The 21,210-nt window shown below is 33.9% G+C and overlaps 4 protein-coding genes across 6 annotated transcripts; 2 read left to right on the plus strand and 2 right to left on the minus strand.

The window, feature by feature from the left end:
• Positions 1-337: 337 nt before the first annotated feature.
• LOC149510632 (protein LIGHT-DEPENDENT SHORT HYPOCOTYLS 9-like) lies at positions 338-5,369 on the plus strand. The gene is made up of 2 exons (XM_089757216.1): positions 338-1,193; positions 5,079-5,369. The coding sequence occupies exon 1, from the start codon at positions 610-612 to the stop codon at positions 1,153-1,155; it is 546 nt and encodes a 181-aa protein (XP_089613342.1). The 5' UTR covers positions 338-609; the 3' UTR covers positions 1,156-1,193; positions 5,079-5,369.
• A 302-nt stretch (positions 5,370-5,671) lies between these two features.
• On the minus strand, positions 5,672-9,397 carry LOC111280492 (trihelix transcription factor ENAP1-like). Of its 3 annotated transcripts, XR_002689043.2 has the most exons (3): positions 8,112-9,364; positions 7,915-8,025; positions 5,672-6,088 (listed from the first exon to the last, which is right to left on the minus strand). XR_002689043.2 is itself a non-coding variant. In XM_022867954.2 (2 exons), exons 1-2 carry the CDS (start codon positions 8,995-8,997, stop codon positions 6,075-6,077), a joined length of 900 nt encoding a protein of 299 aa, XP_022723689.1. In that variant the 5' UTR covers positions 8,998-9,397; the 3' UTR covers positions 5,672-6,074. The 3 variants fall into 3 exon arrangements, 2 of the variants coding, with proteins under 2 accessions (XP_022723689.1, XP_022723688.1); XM_022867954.2 differs by lacking the exon at positions 7,915-8,025 and having other exon boundaries at positions 8,112-9,397; XM_022867953.2 differs by lacking the exon at positions 7,915-8,025 and having other exon boundaries at positions 8,093-9,367.
• Positions 9,398-15,183: 5,786 nt separating this feature from the next.
• LOC111281108 (uncharacterized) lies at positions 15,184-16,244 on the minus strand. Its single transcript, XM_022868721.2, has one exon. It carries the CDS (start codon positions 16,201-16,203, stop codon positions 15,463-15,465), a length of 741 nt encoding a protein of 246 aa, XP_022724456.2. The 5' UTR covers positions 16,204-16,244; the 3' UTR covers positions 15,184-15,462.
• A 2,820-nt stretch (positions 16,245-19,064) lies between these two features.
• On the plus strand, positions 19,065-20,625 carry LOC111281261 (peroxisomal targeting signal type 2 receptor). Its single transcript, XM_022868960.2, has one exon. It carries the CDS (start codon positions 19,377-19,379, stop codon positions 20,328-20,330), a length of 954 nt encoding a protein of 317 aa, XP_022724695.2. The 5' UTR covers positions 19,065-19,376; the 3' UTR covers positions 20,331-20,625.
• Positions 20,626-21,210: the final 585 nt, after the last annotated feature.

Consider the following 21,210-nt stretch of genomic DNA (forward strand, 5'->3'; position numbering starts at 1 on the left):
GATAATAATTTTTTTTTTGCAGAAAATCATGTAATTTTCTTCCGGACTCTAATTTCATCCGACTCGTTTTCACACTGAGTCAAGCACCACCAACTTTTGAGTTCATTTTTTCTTCTTCTTCCAGAGAGACTAAAACTTTCCTTTTTCTTTTGGGAAAACAAAGTCAAGTTAAACAACTAAGGTTTACGGTGGTTAAACCGAGTTACTAACAAGTTTTCTTTGCACCGACTAACAAGTCACCAAACAGATTCACAAATTTATATAATGACGAAAATATTCAAATGAAAATGATGATAATGATTGTTGAGATGATGGCATTGGCATACATTTATTGTAATTATGCATTGCGTTAAAAAACAATTTGTTAGTGCAAATAGTGTCAAATTAGAAAAGGAGAAATAAGAATGAGAGAGAAGAAGAAAGAGAAGGAAAAAAGCACCTTCATAGAGGGCCCATAGCATGCCTTCTCAGTTAGACCCAAAGGTGTGATTTTCATCTTTCTCTCCACTACACGATCCCTATTCTTTGACCTTTCTTTTTTTTTTATTATTATCATTTCTGGCCAAAAATACCCAAGAAATCCTCTGGACAAAGAAATTGTAGTTAATCATGTCAGTTGATATAGCAAAAGATTCTGCTGAAGGGCCCTCAGGATCATCCGGCAACCATCACCACCAGCCTCAGCCGGCTCCGTTGAGCAGGTATGAGTCCCAGAAACGGCGAGACTGGAACACTTTCGGGCAGTATTTGAAGAATCGGAGGCCCCCAGTTGCATTATCACAGTGTAACTGGAGCCATGTTCTTGATTTCCTACGATATCTTGATCAGTTTGGCAAGACTAAGATTCACCTACATAGTTGTGTCTTTTTCGGACAACCTGACCCGCCTGGTCCTTGTACTTGTCCACTAAGGCAAGCCTGGGGTAGTCTTGATGCACTGATCGGACGCCTAAGAGCTGCTTATGAGGAGCACGGTGGGTCACCGGAGACTAACCCTTTTGGAAATGGAGCAATTCGGGTTTATTTGCGTGAAGTGAAGGATTGTCAAGCTAAGGCCAGAGGGATTCCATATAAGAAGAAAAAGAAGAAGAAGAATCAAATTAATAAACCCAACGTCGACGAGGCTAATTCATCATCCAATCTGCTAGCCTCTTAGCTACCTATAGCTAGTAGCTTGTCTTCTCCAGACCAATGGTAATTTTTGTGATTTAATATTATATATATATGTAAGTTATGATTAATTTTTTCTAGCAGCATAAAGAAAATATAAATTAAAGAGAAATATATACAATTTAGCTTAAATAAATTCAAGAATAAAAAAATTTGATTGTTTGAATTATTACATGAAAATAATTGGAACTGATTAGAGAATTAGTGTATCTTAGAACCTGAAAGAACATAATATTATAAGTGGGGATCTTATTTCATTGATAAAACCCTAAAACCTCCACTGTGAAACCCTAATTCCAATACTCACCTTTGGATCGAGGCCTTTGCAGTGGTGAAGAAGTGTGTGGTATGTAATTTTACCTCAAAACTTTTTACCCATCATCTCTTACTATTGGGTAGGAGAAAGATTACTTCCTTCTTTCTTTCTCTCTCTCTCTCATATCATGAAAAAAAAATACTGTTTTTTTTTTGTACTAATTTCCTAATTAAATATTTCTTACTTCTTTACTTTTCCCCTTGTTTTTTTGGCTCTTTTCTGATTCTGTTCGATTTTGTGCTCCCCATGAATGTCCATGTTCATGTATATATAACATAACTCTCATGTGAATTTTATATATCCTATTTCGATGTGGAAATCCAAATTAAAATTAAAATTTTCATTATAAAAAAAAATATTATATTTAATTACTCTTGAGGATTTCTCGTACAAGGTGATCCAAAATTATTTTATGTACTAATCTTCCTGTGATCAAACCATAATTTATATATGTACTAATTTTCTATAATTGTAATTTACAAATTCAAATAATTTGTTTAATCGTCATCATACTTTACTGAACTCTCTTCTTTGATTGCTTCTCTGTAAATTATTGAAATGCATATGAAAGGATTGCGCTAGAAAGGTGTTACATATAAATTTTTGGGATATTATGATCAAATGTATTTTCAGATTTTACCTAAACTTAATTTCTTTCCTAAGCAAACTTAAGGATACATTTTTTTCGTTTTTACTTGGTGCATTCATAATTTTATTCTCAAAATATTTTCACAAAAATTGAAGCCTAATTGACAATAAATTTTTTTTTCTTTTTACCAATTGAGCTAATTCTTTGTAGTTATGTATTAATTTTTAAGTACAAGAATCTTTATTTTGTATGGTCTAGCTTGTCTTAGAGTACTTGACCTTGACAGTAATCACAGCTGTTCATTTAGGTAAGGCTACATTAATCCAAAATATATGAAGTGACATAGTGATTTTGGAAAGCTTATGAGCTGGTTGAAGTATTAGTTACACTTTGGGATGTGGATCTTAACTATGTTTTGGTGTGGGAATCATATACTATTTATTCGCATTTCGAATTCTTAACTAGAACAAAAAAACAGATACACAGTTCTTGATTATTGTAAAGACAAGTGCCTGTGAATGCCAACTAGCTTGACCCTCGAAGTAAGTTGAGTTGAGACCGTACACACACACACATGCATTTGAAAGCCACCAACCCTAAAAACTAAAAAGCTACTGCTATTACTGACGGTGGCTTGAACTGAATCCAATGAGGAATATCAGTGAGAATAGAGAGAATAGAATAATAGTACTGCTAGCTAGAGTCCCTAGGAGTAAGGAAAGGAGACAAAATAGGAGGAACCTTACAAAAACCTAGTCCCAGAGATTTTTCCTGCAATTGCGGTCTTAGGCTTTTGGATCATTTCACCCGCTTAAATAAGTGTTTAATAAAAGTTATTGGGATATTCAGGTGGATCATACGCTGTGTCTCCTTTGCCCAGTCGGAATCAGGGTGCAGATCAATATGGAGGAATTACTATGGCAAACACTGTTCTCTTAAATACAATTTTAGTTTTGGGCATTTATTCACATAAATTTTGTCATGAGATTTAAAAAAAAAAAAAAAAAAGTGGTCTAGCTTATGTTTGAGAAAAAAGGAGAGAGGTAGAGGGGAAGCATGGTGAGAGCCAAAGATTATTCTTCTTTATTTAGATAATTTCCTCCTCAAAAAGAGAAATTAAAATGAAGTGAAATGTTGTATAATATATACAAACGGAAGCATTTTATTTGTACTTCTTTTTATTACAATCCTATAATTATTCAATTATAATAAAAAAATATGTAAAAGTTCATCATTTATAAGCGTAAGTTTTATATAAAATCTTGATAACTCCAATATAATTTTGAATTGTGATTTGTTAATTGTACTATAATAATTGTAAATTATATCCTCTTCATATACAAGAAAGGGATAAACTTACACTAGTATATAACATTTTAGTTTTACACTTTTTTTAATTATTAATTTCAATAATATGAGGTAAGATCCAAAGGATGAAATTAAACTATTTTTTTCTTTTTTTTGATTTGTCTCTCTTATCCCTTTGATATATTAAAATTAATGATTAGAAAAAAGTGTAAAACTAAAAAGTTTTACATTAGTGTAAGTTGATATATATATATTTTATATTTAATATATTGTCAGTATATAGATTTTATACATTGGAGTGAATAAGATGATGCCACATCATTAATGAATAAATATCAATCTTTAAAATAAATATATAAAAATTTAATTTAAAAAAAAACTTACTTATTAATGAGGTGTCATAATTTAATTTACCTCATTAATGAGGTAGTATCATCCAATTCACTAACTGTATATAAAATTTATATACTAACAGTATATCAAATATATATATATATATATTACCTTTTTTAGTTAAAGACAAAATTGAAAAGAACATGATAAGTTATTAATTATATAAATAATGTCATGACAAATTATTTGATATACTGATAGCAGAATTTTTTAACTTAACAAGTGAAGTTAAAATAGTGAAATATATCCCACATTTTTTTTAAATTAGTTTTTTATTTTTTAAATATATACTAAAAAAACATGTATTATAATTTTAATTTCACTTGTAGAGTTAAAAAATTCCAATGTGTATTTGATCATTTCTTTAATGTAATTTCACTATCTATGCAAAAAAATTCTCTAAATCTTTCAATTTGAAAGGTTTTGAAAGAGTGTCTCTCTCCTTCTCCTCCCCTTTATGAGCTATAATGTGTTAATGCTAAGAAATATTCTTTAGTTTATATTCCAAATATCTCACCACATTCAAGAAATTTTTTGTACTGAATGAGAGAAGGACCTCTAGCTAGTGTTCTACTAATTCATCAGGAGAATGTCAAAGGAATTTCATAAAATTACTATTTGAAGAAAATTTCTATATAGTACATTAAGACTACGTTTGGCACACATAAGATTAGTTGAATGATAGGGTATTAATCATCTTATCACATATTTGTTATGCACTTGAATAAAAAGATTGAATTATTGAAAGGATTTAGATATCCTATGCCAATAGGATAACTCTATCCTTTGAAAAAGTAAGGGATTAGTTTTAATCTATGTGATTAAACTTACATGACTTATTATATTTTTAAAAATTACATCAATAATTTAAATTGTATAAACTTTGAGGAAGGATAATTTTGATCAATAAATAAATTATCCTACCTTAATCCTTGTACACATCAAACATAAAATAGGATGATATTATTTAATCTAATCTTATTCATAATGTTATCTTATCTTATCCTATCATAATTTTGTGTACCAAACATGACCTAAAAATCTTTATGTTAATCATTGAACAATTGCATTTATTCCCAACCTTTTGAATAATAGTCTTAACAAATGCCCTTGTTAGATTTCAAGGGGTGGTAAGCTTTTTATTCTTAATTAGATTACACTCTTTTGTTATTTCTTAACTCAAGCCCCTCATGATTTACTATGGCATGCATGGATATATATATATATATATATATTTGTATGTATGTAGATATGACAAGAATTAACAGTAGCCTTTGTATTTTGTGAATATTGGTTGATGCAGGATGGGATGATGAGCATTCACCAAGTTAGCAAGCAAAACCAGAGGGAAGGGAAAAGGGTATACATAAAGGCAAACATTTGAAGTTAATGCAGCACTAGCACTTGTACTACTACTGGTTTAATGTTTAGGGTTTCTCTTGCTTTGCGTATAAAAATTAAGCACTTACAAAGTTTTGTGGTACCTAATATAATGTTGTTGTCATATATAGAGCATGCAAAGCTTGTCTCCACTGTTAATTATCATGTTATCCTTAGCATTTTAATTAATTAATGAATTAATCATCACGCATCACCTTGTTAGTTATTTAATGTAATTATTTAATATATTATTACACCTTAGACGTATAAATTAATTAATATGTTACTTCTTTAAAGCAGGATCGGAAGTGGGATTTCTCTTCGGCCTAAATATTTAGTCTGAAAATAATGCGTGTTAGCGTCCTTGGCCCCGGGTTTTGTACGCTATCAAACTATTGTTCCACTGATATCTGCAGGAAGTCAGAAACAGCTGTAGTTTCTTTTAAGTGCCGATTGCTGGCTGGCATATCAAAGTGAGGATTTTAGCCTAATTAAATAGAAATGGGAGACCAAAGATTTAGCTAAGCAAAGCTTTGACAGGGATACTCAACACAAAGAGTTTCTGGATACAACCTAATCTTGTACATTGCAAGAAACACAAAGGCTTAAAAAAGCTAATACGTTAGAGACTCACCAACTAAAACAAATGACATTGGACCAAATGTAGGCCCAGTTCCAACATCCCAAATTAAATTACAACGAGTTCAGTTCTTTTATGGCCCCTAAAATGAAGGGGGAAAGGCAAAAGAAAGAAACTTTAACAACTCTGGCAACCTTATCTGCCAACTGCTGATTGTCTTCTGAGTTCTGAGGCCACTATCAGCTAGAACTATACATACTTTCAAGGGATGAGTATAAAAATCAATATTCTTCATGTTTTTCCCGCGCAAAAAACAGTCGAAACTCTTCCCCCATATGGCTAGCTATAAATGTCTGCAACAAAGAAAAAAGGGCCCTTTTTAGAAATCAATTCTATATCAAAAGTGATGTTTAACCATGCAAAGCTGTCAAGGAGATAACACATAGAACATACAATCAAAAGGAGTCTATGAATACAAAATACACTTCATTTCCTTGACCATAAACAATAAGAATGCATACTTCAAATTGAGATTCAATCCTTCCAGTTGAAAGGAACTTTCTGCATATTTTGACATAGAAATAACACACAAGAAAACCTGAACAAATCCATGAGATTTTGAACAATCAATCACTCAAGCCATGGTCCCTGTGTATTAGATGCATACAACAACCATTATGGTAAACAGAGAGAACTGAACGTAGGGCTTTGAAAGAACTCTTGACAATTTTCTTGCAGATAAGTATGTATAAGAGAGGATCTAATACAGATTATCAATCTTGAACTCACATGCACAGCTGAAGAGAAACAGACAGGCAGATAAAAACAGAGAACAGACAATACCTTTATGGTACATCCAACATCTTTCTTAAAACAAATCAAGGACTCCACAAACAGAACATAATAGTGCAGCACAGATATGAGGGCAATTTAAACATAAAAAGCATATTTAACTCTTGATGAGTATTATCATGCTTCTTGGCACATGATATTGCGGGTAAAGACAGGCAACAACCTCTGTCAGCAGACCAGCAATGAAGAAACATCCATTTTCTGCTGACATACCATAAAAATAATGTAGAAGGTCAGATAAAAGTTTATCTGATTACAAGCATGAACCTGATCAGTCTGCAAGCAAGTTACACACACCATAAACCCCCACAGGACCCCTAATTTATATATAAATATATTTTAAAATGAAACCTCTCAACTAGATAGTAACCTGCCAAGTGAAAGACACAAGCCTTAACACACCAGGACATTTCAAATAAACATACTTTTATAGAAAAGGCCATCGTAAGAGCACATTTAACAAAATGGAGAAACCCAATAAACCAACAGAACAGGCAATATTCCAAATTGACCACAGGTTTTGAGGGGCATGGAGTGACAAATTACCAAATAAAATCAACCTCCCAACCTAATCTCTGTAGGATAGGAATGTTAGGCAGATATAAGGGGCAAGTCTACTTTTTGATAAACAGCCTGAATTCTTGTTATCCGCTGTATCAATAAAAAGATCAGAAGAGTTTCTTTTGTCACTTCTGCCAAGTCAGTCAATTTCCACATCAAACGTAACTCCAAAACTTAAACCTTAATGCCCCGGCACATTAACTTATCAGGTTACATAGCCGCCAGAGCACATTGAAGCATGTTATTTCAAAAGAAACAGTGGAGGTCAAGGTTTCAATTCTTTTCTTTTAGAACACATGTTGGAAGACAAGTCAAACATTAAATCCTAAAGAAGCACACCGAAAGAATTCAGTATATAGATGGTGGAGTTGGACATATCTTGAAAACCCAAAAGCCTAAGTTTAACGCCTTATTCTTTCAACTTGTAAAACATATATACCCCGTTCATACCAAAATGACATGAACATTACATAAAAGTAGGAAAAAACAAATGTCAAACCGAAATCAATATCAATCAATGCAACTTATAAGTAGTGCACCTTGTATCAAATACATGAAGGGAGGGAACCCAGGAATCCATGCAAGGTTCTAAATCAAACACATACAAGACAGTAATAGACTACACACCAGCCACAATCTACAGTCATTTGTATTTAAAGAAAGCTTTCACCAGAAAATAATGAACAAGTTCCAAGATCGCACTTCCACAACAGGCATTGAAAAAAAAGGACAACAAGGTCACACTCTTTGAAGAAGAAAAGCATACCAGCAACCTTGTTTATTGTACAAATATGCCACATACTGATCCAAAACACTCATCCATAAATGAATTTTACCCCTTTGTGTTATCAAACCATCAAGTCATTCAAAGATCATCCTAAAAACATTTTAATCAATCAAATAACAAATACAATAATATATAAAGCTAAAGACAGTTTTTTTACGAGGAAGAATAGGCCTCACCACTGGACCCCGAGGATCCTTTGCCGCGCTTGATCCTTTCGAGTTGCACCTGCGTATCCATAAACATCCTCATCCTCTGCACTTCCAAATCTTTAGCAAATTGCATTCTTTGCTTCTCCAATTCCACCATCTGCCTCAGTTTCTCCCCTTCCACTTTTTCATACACATGCCCAAACCTCTCTATCGCTCTCGCCAATCTCTTCATCCCTTCCCTCTCCTCTCCTTCTCCTTCAGTTTCCTGTCCCTCGCTTTCCTCTCCCTCCTCATCACTTTCTGCAGCAGCAGCTGCAGCCGCAACAGCAGAATAATTTCTCCTGAAATTTCCATCGTCCGCCACAGGCCTCTTCTGCGGAAGTGCGGCAACCGTGGCCGACGCCGGAGTCCTTCTGTACGGCAGCGGAAGCGGGAGAGCCATGGGAGGAGACCCCGGGATCCTCGGTGACAACCTTGGCGATGGCTTCGGGGACATCTTAGGCGAAGGAGAAAGCTTTTTAGCGGCGAAATTGGATCCGATGAGAGCATCCAAGCGTTCAAAGAAAGGCCATGATGACGTTAGGGTTCCATTAGAGGAGGTAACACGAGTTTTCTCGATCTTGTACTTTTTCTTGATAGTATCAATCCTGTTCTTGCACTGGACATCTGTACGGTGCGTCTTTTTAGTATGACCGTGAAGAGCGTTAACGGCGTCAGCAACATCTTGCCAATCCTTCTGACGGAGGTTCCCACGGTTAAGCTCGAGATAACGGCGACCCCAAGCGTCGACGAGGGTAGAGGTAGCTTCCTCAGACCAACAATCTTCACGGACAGGTAACGGACGGGAGTGGGGAGTGGTGGAAGGAGGGGTAGGAGTCGTTGACGGCGTGAGGGAATCCATAAGGTCGCCCATGGGAGGGTTGGGGGAAGAGCGAAAAAAGGTGGGGATTGGTTTTTGGTTAGGGGAGATTTAGGTTATTGATTGGGAAAGAAAGGGTTAATAGAAAAAAGAGAGGTTGGGGTCGGTTCGGCGATGACGCGCCGGACACATGAGAGAGGCGTGAGAGTAGGGAAAGAGAATAATAGAAAGAGGGTTAGGATTGGTCGCCGGGATGTGAGAGAGCGCGTGAGGGTGGGGTGAGGTGGGCAGGTGGCTTGGGTCATCATCGGATTCGGCTCGGCTACTAGTCCAGTTGGCATTTTGACGTTTCCTTTGTGCTGCTGCCTTTCCTTGGCCTGCTACTACTACAACTGCAAGGCCGAAAAAGTGCATTACCTTGATCGTTTTCCGGATATTAATGGATAACAAATTTTCTATATTTATTTATTTTATATATTAAACCAAATAAAAATAAACCAGTCACTGGACAAAAATGGATGACATATAGGAAAATTTTGTTTCTCAAAATGGAAAACTTTGAGGCATTTGGGGAGGTATCTCTTTCTGTTTTCTGCATTAGGTTTTGGGGTGCCTACTTTTCGGTCAGGTGGATCTTTCATTATTGTGTAACATATCATTATTAAGGGTGTAATTATTCGATTTACATAAAATTTAATTTCAATTTAGTTATTATTAAATCAAGCAAACAGTTTAATTTATTGAACAATTTGAATTTAAATATTCAAATATTTAACTCAAATTATTCATGAATCTAATTAAATTTTTAAATTTTTTATTATTTTAATTAAAAATTTATTATTTTATCTTTATATATATATATATTAATTCAAGTTTAAATTTGAACTCAAACACATAATCAAATTTAAAATTAAATATGATAATAAAATTTATTTTTATTAAATTAATTAATTAAATAAATTTAAATAATTTAAATTTTACTTTAAACTCAAATTTAAAAAATTAAATTAAATTAAATTCGAATTAAATTTTAAATCAAGTTAAAATTTGAATTTATCATTTAACTCCATTCAATTACACCATAATCCTGACAAAAGTGAAAGATTGTTTCCGGTGCCATTATCCAAGGTTTGTCTTCCCAAAGCTTCCTTCATGCTCCTCGAGTGGCTTGTGATGAGATTAAATTTTGCCTTTGTTTCCTCCTTTTCAATGACATTTTATCAAATTCCACAATCCGTTTTGAGTCCCCCATGATGAAACATGTGGTTGGGTTTAAGATCAAGGGCTTCTTAAGCAATGATTTTCACAATGCATCATCCATTCATTCCAAGCAAGTTTCTTTTTTCCTCTAACATTATATATACTCAGTAGTTAATAAATTCAATAACTTATCATTAATAAATTCATAAAAATGAAGATTAAAAAAAAAAAAAAACTCTCGTATTTCATTTCCATAGGCCTATGAATGGCGCAAAAATAGGGGGGGGATGGATCCGGTTCCGTCGATGTTTGGAATGATGTGGATGTGCGGCAGTAATGCGCCGGCTGCCGACTGGCGCTTGGCGTGAGCCGCATGGACTCTAACTTGGGTCTTGGCTCCACTTAGCTCTCGGCGCCGTTAGCTTGCAACTATTGTTACCTCGTTGTTTCCATCGTCTTTCCAATTTTTCTAGTTTGACCGAGAAACAGAATGATGCGGTTAAAACTTGAAAAAGGCCTTGAGGTTGAAGAGTTCCGGTTGGCGCTTTTTTGCTTTTATCTGCCCTTTGCCCTTTTGGGTTTTGCCTTTGTGAGATATTGTTGGGCCTCTTTGATGTAGCCCCTAGGCCTGCTTTTTGACCCAAAAATTTGGGGCCAAAATTGTGGCATTGATTATCATGATTTACTATGACTGTTGAGGACTTCCATGATTCAATCATCAAAAGCAATTCACAATTGAAATGGTTAGTTTCTTGTTGTTTAGGGTTTAGCATTACAAAAGTCACTGAACTACTTTGCTATAGCCTATAGGCCTAGTAGAAGCCAAGTTTTAGAAGGAGCCTTAACCCAAATTTTAGTTATAAAAAACATTAGCTTTCAAATTTATGGCCCACCTCAAAGATAGGGATGGCAGCTTAATATGTTTTCGATTCATTTCGATTTGATTCGATTTTTGAAGCTTGATTTTAAAAGAAAAAAATTATATTTCGAGTCAAATTGAGTAATAATAAAAAAAAATCTAGGTCAAGTCAAGACTTGATTTTAAGTAAATCCGACCTGATCCGATTCGATATATATAAATTATTTTTAATTAATTAATTAATTTTATATTTATATATATATTTATATAATTTTATATTTATTTAAAAATAATATTTTATATTTAAAAATAATATTTTATTAATTTTGGATTAAATCGGATATGATTTATATAATATCGAATCAAATCGAATTTAAATATGAAAAATTAAAAAAAATTGTTCGATCAAATCAGATTTGAGATGAACAAAAATTCGTCCGATCCATTATCATCTTTTCTCATAGACCAAAAATGTTGGCCCTTCAACATCTCATTCAACTGTCATTATCAAAATCCACTCCCCCCCCGCCCTCCTTTCAGGAAAAAGTGTGCTAACCGGGCATTGCTGGTAAAATGAGCACATTGCACAGTAAAACGAATATGCTGCAATGTTGTAAGTGACAATGATCAGTTACGAAAATAAATGATTTTCAACTCTTCGAACCCTATTATTGGTTTAAGGAATTAATCAAATCCAAGAAATTTCAGATTCAATCACTTGCTCTCCCATCAAATTTCAATCTCAACTCTGTAATGCATCCGTAGCATCTGCACCTTCTTTTTAACCATTCCGATGAAGCATGTAAACTGCAGTGAATCCAACTACTTATATATTTATATAGATATATATTGGATGGAACATTACTTTGAGCTGTTGAAAACCCCACCCAGAGCCTACAAATTGTGTGTATGTGTGTCTATAAATAAATAAATATATATATATATATCCACCTGCCGCCGGTTTGTGATAACCTTCCATCGGTAACGTTTTCTAAGAGAATTTTCAACTGAAAAAAGGTTGTATCATATTAATGTATGTGCGATGAACAACGAACCATAGGCAAGCACTTTGCCACTCTTTTTTGTGCGTTACCTGTCAGGAAAAAAAAAATCTTAGTGAAGGTGACTTTTTTTTTTTCTCTTTTGATAAGCTGCATTGATGTTGAGATTGCAAAAAAAATGTACTTGCTCATCTTTCTCTTTTCCAAACTCAACAATGCCTCCACAAAAATCGTTGGGTCGTGGCAATAGTAGCAAGAGCTAAGCCCCTAGAGAAAGAAAACATTAATTTCTAGGGTTAATTCAGCTGTAGCTAGGCAAGTTAAAACTTTCGAAATCATTACTAGCAGTCCCCGTCAACCCTTGAACCCCAAATAGAATTGTTTATTGATGATTTCCAACAGAGTATGTCGAAACCAGTGAATGTTTTATATCAAAATATGCCGATCAATTATTTATGATAGTATGCATACTCTTAGATAAGATCGAATAATTGACCATATATGAATGCATGTCGATCGACCAAAACAGAGCCAGTACCCCCATATTCAAATCTTTCAAACCCTAATCCTCATACCTTAGCAAACCAATGGTAATAAACCATAGGAGGAGGGGTCCAACCCAAGTTTGGAAGAATGGGAAGGTTGTCAAAATAACAGAAAAAAAATAGTACAAGCTTTGTATAGGTTAAAGGCAAATGGCCTCATTTCTTAATATGCCACTTGTAAAGATAGGTGACGACAAGATTGACAATCCATTTTGGAACATTTTATTTTATCTGCCATAAGGATTTTGATCCCCAAAAAAAAAAGATTGGAGATACTCTAAAACATGGGGTGAAGGTATGGTGATATTAAATTGTGGAAGAATGCACGAAGAAAATAAAAAACTAACCATAAAGAATTCAGATTATAAATGAAAAGGTGGAGATAGCGACTCTTTACCCTTTTCACGTCGATAAAAATAACAAAGTGTAAGAGGGAGACGCCCCCCTGCCGCTTGAATTATTGCAGTTTTTTTTATCATTTCCCACTTCTAGTATTCTGCACCAAAAAAGAATAATCAATTTCTTCCTTTATTTTCCATAGACTTTTGAACCGATTGAAGTATGGCTTTAATTTAAGTATTTTTTAAAATATTTCAGTAAATAGATTTTTTTTATTTATATCTAATAAAAACTCAAAAGTTCATCCCTGATCAGAATTTTTTTTATAAAAAAAATTCAAGATAAATAAATTATTCGATTTTTCAAATTAAAATAAAATATGTCGTACATAACAATTTAAAATAAATTACTATAAGTTGTGCTCGTACATTTTAAATAATTTCAATAAATATCATTGACAAGATTCAAATCTAAAATTTTTTCATCTAAAAGAACAAATCTTAATCAATTAAACTAATTATTTATTGAATTTTTAATTAGTTAATAAAAAATCTCATAATTCAAAACCCTCAATGGCTTTTGAAATTTGTAATCTAAGTTCAATTTTTTGCCCTTCAAGCCCGGCATTTTAACTGGTCAGTCCAATCATGGATCCTCCGTCCCATAATTTGGCATCCTATGTTTGTCGGCAAACAGTGGTTAATTTGAGATTTTGAGAACTCCCCACAGGGAAGAGAAGATGAAATGGAAGAGGAGGGCTGATCTGGTCTGAATAGGAAAATAAAGGAAGGCAAAAAGATCACAAAAATGAAAACTTTGGTCTCGTGATCTCTAGTAGTACAAGTTTAAAAGAATATTAAAACAGTGGAAACTGAAGCAGTTAAGTACCATATAATAGTTACCTTTCATTCACTTTTTTTCTCTAGAAAAACTTTTATGATACTAAAATATAGAAAAAGGTGAAAAAAAAGGGGAAAAAGACAAACAGAATAGTTTACTTGATGAAGCAGATCAAATGAACTGCAATTCTGACATGCCAAGGCATCAATTGAAATAGATTTTATTCCAATGATATCTATCCAACTCCAGTTACCTTTTTGTTGTCCCCAGGTGGTGGGACTGGAGAAAGCAAAAATAAAAATAAAAATTGCAGATCAGGATTCAGGAACATATATAAGATATAGGGAAAATGGGGTTTTGATTACTACTCCAGGCCCAGGGGGTGATGATGAAGTTAAAGGTGGCTAGCTGAACTGAAATTCCAGCAGCAGCAGTTAATCAAGCCAATGTAGAGGTCAAACTCTACTGTTGATTAGCTTTACAGGATGCTGTTGGCACCATCTAATAAACCATCTTTGTAAGAGAACAAAATTGGTTGAAAGACATATGTCCCTCAAAGCCCACTTTGTTAGTGCAAGCTAGCAAATACAACTGCAATTATAATTATTCTATGGTGGAAAAGTTTATGTGGGGACTATTATTATTTGCACCCTAAAATCAATTTTTTTAATATGGGTTAAGGGTATTTTCAAGTTTTACTTAAGTTTAATTCTTTTTCAAACCAATTTGATGCATTTAAATTAAATTTTACTTTTGAAATGCCTCATACAAAACTGAATTCAGATTGACAAAAAAATAAAATTGCTCTCTTTATCAAATGAGCTAGCCTTGGTGGATCCTCAAAATCACTTTGATTTAATTAATGTTTTTCTTCTTTTTTATTCTAGTAATTTTTCTTTTTCAATTGATGGGATATTTCATTGTGGTTCCTACCTCCATGAATATTTATGGACACTAGCATATTAAAGTATGATCATGTGAATTCTCTCCTTTTGATTTGGATTATGGAACATCGCACATATATTTAGCTTGATCATGTGCTCTGATCCATTGCATATCAATGAAGTGTCACCTTTCATCTATTTGATTTTTCAAATTTTTAAAAAAGATTTATAAAGAAATTAAGAATGGTATAACATGATGATGATGATGATGATCGATTATTAATATTTCACTGCCACCATCATTTCACAATCACCTTAGAATCAAAATCTTATTGAATTCAAACCAAATTTATGCTTAGTAACATCTCTCATTCTCTCTCACCATTCCTTTGGATGATAATTACAACTTCCCCCTCTTCAATACCCCACAAATTAAAAGCAAAAAAAAAAAACCCACACAAACCCTCTCTCACTCTCAGCATTTACAAAATTACAACTTTCAAGAGATTTGGCACTCGAAAATTACGCTTAAAAATCAAGTAACGTCTGTGGCAAAACATCCGGACCCAAGATCCCTGAAACAACTGTGTGTTATAACTTATATGTACAAAACTCAAAATAAAACTAATAAAAGGGCAGAAAAGAATATAAACAAGAAGAGAAAAAAACAAATACTTAAGGCAGCTGTTCCTTGAACCCTATTATTGGATGGATGTACTTTCTTTTTTCTCCTAAAAATGAATTATATCAAAATATGAAGGAAAATTACAAACCCCATCTTTGTAATTCATAGTAGTAGTAGTAGTAGTAGTAGTAGTAGTAGTAATGGTATAACACAGCGTACTTCATGATCAACATTCATTTGGCGTCTCGGATATGCTCTCTAAGTGTGGCCTCCACACCCCAACTCGGCCTCTTCTTCGATCCCTTTGAGTTGACAACTTCTCTGAAAGTATTTCACTTAAATACTGGTCTGATATCAAAAGATTCGTCACTGAAATAGTGTTGTTGTTCTTGTTGGCGTTGCTCATGCTTCTGCTGTGACGATGCTGGCGGCTGCTGTTGCTGCTGCTGTCAAACTCAAGACTGTCTCTTCTTTTCTTCTTGGTTGTTGAAGAGGATTTTGATCGGGTTTTTTCGGGTGTTGAAGGGTCCGGCATCAGGAAATAAATCTTTCCACGTTGCAGCTCTGCGTCTGGTGGGACGATGACGATTTTTGGGACCATCCCATCATCGGAAGAGGAGGAGGGTTTCTTTAAGACGTGTTTAGGGTGAGCCTTCATGATCTCGCTGGCTGTGATGGAGCCACTGATTTCTTCAACCCGGCCATTGGAGTGTACTATTCGAATCACGTCGAGTGCTCCACATGGAAGAATGCAAGAGATGCAGCACCGGATGGTGTTCTTCATGGCTCTTCTCTCTTTATATATTGGTCTCTCATAGAGAGAAGACGAAGAAGAAGAATGAAAAAAGTGGAGGTAAAAAGAGGGGGAAGAAGGAAGTAATGGAAAGAGAAAAATAAAAGAAGAGAAAGAGAGTATCTCTTTTTCTTTTGCCCTAGCTGACTCAAAGAGAGTCGGAATCAGTCGCATAAAAGAAAAAAAAAATGATGATGTTTTTATTATATACTCTTAGCTTTTTCTATTTGTTTTTTGGGTTCCTTTTTCTCTGCTTTTCAAGGGAATTTTTTCTTCACTTGCTTAGGATGAAATCTATGGCATGATTAATTGGATCTTACTCTGTACTTTACCTTTTGGATCCATCATTTAAGGCCCCCATCTTCCTTCCCTTCACTGAGATCAATAATTTTGGGTTTTTGATACTGTAAGGTTGGAGGGCTTATGGGTGACACATGATGGTGCATGATTGGGACTGCCGAGTAAGCCAGAATAAGACCCTCCTGCCAGGTGGCCTATGACACATTCTTCAATCAGCTTTAGATGATACAGTTCTTTTACTGAATCCCCTTGCTGTAGACTCCATTAGCATTTAGATAAATAATAAAAATTATTATAATTATGATTAAAAGTAATAATAAAATTAATTTTTATTCAATTCTCTTGTTGTTTTAGATTTATTTAAATAAATAATGAGATTAAAAATAATAATTATAATTTTATAATTATAATTTTAAAAAATAATAATAAAAATTTTATATTAAATGAACTTTACACGATAAACTCAATGTCATGAAATCTAAACTAAGGATTAGTTTTCTTTTTGAAATGCTTTGAGTCAATTGATTTGGTAATTGTCTAGCTACTGACCTTTTTTGCTCCTATGAACTGTGGGCAACCCCACTTGCACTTTGCCACATATTGCTTCATCCCAATTCCTAACTTCTCTTAATTACCTTATTTCTTGATTTAACTTTCAAAATCTTCATGCTAGATTGATTATTTTGAGTTCACCTTTCACATACAGTAGTTAAAAGATTATTTTATAAGTAACCTTATGAATTTTTGAAAAACTAGATCATGACACCCAAAAAAAAAAAATTTCTAAGCTAATCCCTTAAAGGAGGATATTAAATGGTTTGATTTGATGTGTGTATAATTTCATTTTCAGTTGGGGGCCCTAATCAAAATTAGTGTGACCACATGGAGATTTTGCCACAAGAAAACAAGGTAGTTAAAAACTGTTAAAAATGGTTTGATTGCCTGTTAATCTTAGTAATGTCCCATCGAAGCTGTGGCCCCCCAATTAAATGGTTCAGATGTAGATGCTAATGGGCAACATGTGATGGTATGGAGAGAGGAGGGTCCATTGAAATTTTGAAGGGTTTTTTTTTTTTTTTCTTTTTCATATATATTTTATTGAACTCCACCAAAGAATCTTGGGAAAGCTCTCCCCTTCTATTGATTATTGAATTAGCTTACCAAAATTAAGTCACTTTTTTTTTTTTTAATGTTTGTGTTTTTTTTTTTCATGATAACTTGTTTGACCCTTTAAGACCCTTTAATCAGTCACTTTTTAAGACCCTTTAATCACCTTTTCTATGATTAAACAAATTACTAATTAAATTTTACAAAATATGGGTCCTGTAAACTACAATTAATCCACATTGACAAAAGGCATTTGCGTATACGTAATTAAAATTTAATTTTTGACAATTTCATACTAAAAAAAAACATGTTTGTTTTAGATTAAATTCTTTTATTTTCACATAAATATATCAATTTTTGATTTGAAGTTTGATTTAATAACATTGTTCATTGTCTTTTTTCTGTTTTATTTTTTATTTTTTAAAAATAAAAATAATATTTAAGTATATTACTAATAAAACAATTTTTTTTTCATTAAATGGTTTTAAAAGAGGTATATATAAAAGAAATTCTAATAAAAATAAACTGTAAATATATGTCATTCATTGTATAAAATTATACATTTGGAGGCATTTCGAATATTAAATCATTTACTAAAAAAGAATCTGGACGACAAATTATAACTATATATCATGTCTTTGAAACATGAAGATAATAAGGAAATCACTTTGCTCTTTTGTTAGGAATTCATCGATTCTTTCTGCCTTTTCTTTTCTTTTCTTTTCTTTTTTTCTAAATTCCAATAAAAACAAAATGGAAATGATAAAAAAATTTATTTAAATACTTTTTTAAAAAATATTTTTATCTACAGAAAAGGCAAGTATTAAAAAATGGGGTCAAATGAAACCAAAACCTTATCAATGAAGTTGATTAGGAAAGCTCCAATTGTGGCCGACTTGACTTCAGCACCTTTTCGAGCTGGACAGTACAAGTTTTCCATACCTAAAACCATCACTGCTTTAAACAGACCAAATTCATTGTTCCTCTAAAGCAGGTTGCATAATTGCTGAAATTTTCATTACTTCTTTCACTCCAAAACTTTTTTATGCTTTGATGGAGTGTCCAAAAATAGAAAAACAAAGAAAATTAAAAGAAAAAATATTTTTGGAAACTTTCAAAAATTAGAAAATAAAAAATTTAAAAGAAAATTTTTTCTTTAAAATTTGTATTATGAATATCATCTTCGTTGATAAAATTAATAAATTCATTGATAATATTATATATATTTATCTATTATAAGTGGACACTTACGAAAAAAATTCTGAATTCATCATAATACAATGCTATTTGATCCAATGAAGTAAGAATCCAGATAAGAAATAATTAGAATTGAATAACACAAAAAATAAATCAACAATCCTAACATAAATTGATTTGATTTAAAGCTTTATTTAGTAGAGAAGTTGAAAAAGAGTAAAGCTAAAAAAAAAAAATTAGTAATTTAACGATAAAACTACAAAATAAAAAAAATTATAAATTTTAACTATTGAATTAATAAAATTTCCGTACTATTTCACAAACAAAGCCTATGGTTAACAACTTAATCTAAAATGATGTAATCCCACATTGAAACCGTGTGAATTTCTTTCCCTCCCGGATATTATCCGACCCAATCTGCCAAATTATCTCTTTTTCATTTTCTATCTGATTGGACCAGTCCGGCCACCAAAATTAGCCCAATTAGCATTTCCAATTTTACTGGATTTGGCCCATTTTCTGTCAAGAGCCCAGGTTGTTGTGTACTGGATCTGGCCTATTCTCTTGTTCTTCTCCTCCTAAGCCCATACAAAATGCAATGCCGGGTGATAGTGAAGATGCTGCTTTGTTGAAGTCGAAATTGATTTGCAATTCTGAAAATAAACTCAATCAAATCCAAATCATAGAGAGACCAAATCATTACCCTCCAAAAAAATCTATCTTCCGAATACCGAATAACGACGATGCCCGTTTTCAAAACCCCGTTCAACGGCTACTCCGTCCGGTTCTCCCCCTTTTACGAGTCTCGTTTAGCCGTAGCAACCGCCCAAAACTTCGGCATATTAGGCAACGGCCGTGTCCACGTCATTGATCTCTCCCCAACCTCCCCAACCATCAACGAGCTAATCGCCTACGACACCGCCGATGGAGTCTACGACGTAGCGTGGTCCGAATCGCACGACTCCGTCCTCGTTGCTGCCATCGCTGACGGTTCTGTCAAAGTCTACGACACCGCCCTCCCTCCTCAGTCCAACCCTCTTCGCTCCTTCAAAGAACACGCCCGTGAAGTCCATGGTCTCGATTACAACCCCACGCGGCGCGACTCGTTCCTCTCCGCTTCCTGGGACGATTCCGTCAAGCTCTGGACCCTTGACCGCCCCGCTTCCCTCCGCACTTTTCGGGAACACGCGTATTGCGTGTATTCCGTCGCGTGGAACCCCAAACACGCCGACATTTTTGCCTCGGCTTCCGGTGACTGTACGGTAAGAATCTGGGACGTTAGGGAACCCGGTTCAACGATGATAATCCCGGGTCATGAACACGAAATCTTGTCATGTGATTGGAATAAATATGATGATTGTTTGATTGCTAGTGCAAGTGTAGATAAGAGTATTAGAATTTGGGATGTCAGGAATTATAGGGTGCCGTTAGCGGTTCTTAACGGTCATGGATATGCTATTAGGAAAATTAAGTTTTCGCCGCATAAAAGGAATTTGATTGTCTCTTGTTCGTATGATATGACGGTTTGTTTGTGGGATTTTATGGTGGAAGATGCTCTTGTTGGAAGGCATGATCATCATACAGAGTTCGTGGTTGGGGTGGATCTCAGTGTGCTTGTTGATGGACTCATGGCCAGTACTGGCTGGGACGAGCTTGTTTACGTTTGGCAGCAGGGGATGGACCCTAGAGCGGTTTAAAAAGGGAAGTCTTTACACTTCTTTTTCTTTTCTGTATGGTTTTTGTATAATTCATTGTTGTAATTTGAATGAATACTGGAATGGTTTTGGCTAGAAACTGATGAATGAATGATATACTTGGAAGGGGATTGGTAATGGGGGCATGATGCTGTTGTTCTAGTTAATTGTAATTTGGTATAGCTATGGTATGCCTTTGTACAATTGCATTGTGTTCTTGATGAATAAGTAATCCTAATTGTATTTGATATTGATCCCCTGTTTATCAATTCTAATAAAGCAAAGGAGTTACACATTTTTTTGGTTTTTCTTCTCCGTTTACTACTATATGCTTGATATGTACTCCATGTCCAAGGGCTTGCAAGTTGCAATGCTTTCTCTCATTGCATGTATTTCTCACGTATGGTAGAGTGTTTCATATCATGGCTGCAGATGGAGAGTCCTCTGTACAAACTCTACTACCATATCTAAATAAGCATTTGATAACTCTGCTGTTGTGACTGAGTCGTTTATAAGCTAGCTGACTTTGAGACTTAAGAGTGCTGATAGTACATATTTTACACTGAAATTCTTCTTACCTAGAGTCAATTGGGGGAGGGGGTATGTGCATTGAAATTATAGCATAGCTCACCCTTAGAAATTCAATGAAAAGCTATTACTACTAGGGATGACTTGGTGGTACTGGTAAGGGTTTCCAAGATACCCAGATCAGAGGTTTGTAGTTTTAAGTTTTAAGATCTGTTCTCGTGGATATTAGTTAAGACATCAGGGGGCATTATGTTAAATTATAATCTTGTTGATTATAATGAAATTAACATAGTGGAGACATTGCGTTATCATGGTTTAACCACCCTCAAAAGATATTTTCTTTGTTTCCCTTAAA

Source organism: Durio zibethinus, chromosome 28, assembly GCF_047325235.1.
Source record: "Durio zibethinus cultivar Kanyao isolate XHJ-2024 chromosome 28, ASM4732523v1, whole genome shotgun sequence".
Classification (NCBI taxonomy): Eukaryota; Viridiplantae; Streptophyta; class Magnoliopsida; order Malvales; family Malvaceae; genus Durio; species Durio zibethinus.

What these genes read in the sequence shown, in the direction of transcription:
- LOC149510632 (XM_089757216.1), top strand. Translation starts at nt 610, where the DNA reads ATGTCAGTTGATATAGCAAAAGATTCTGCTGAAGGGCCCTCAGGATCA.
- LOC111280492 (XM_022867953.2), bottom strand. Translation starts at nt 8,997, where the DNA reads ATGGGCGACCTTATGGATTCCCTCACGCCGTCAACGACTCCTACCCCT.
- LOC111281108 (XM_022868721.2), bottom strand. Translation starts at nt 16,203, where the DNA reads ATGCGACTGATTCCGACTCTCTTTGAGTCAGCTAGGGCAAAAGAAAAA.
- LOC111281261 (XM_022868960.2), top strand. Translation starts at nt 19,377, where the DNA reads ATGCCCGTTTTCAAAACCCCGTTCAACGGCTACTCCGTCCGGTTCTCC.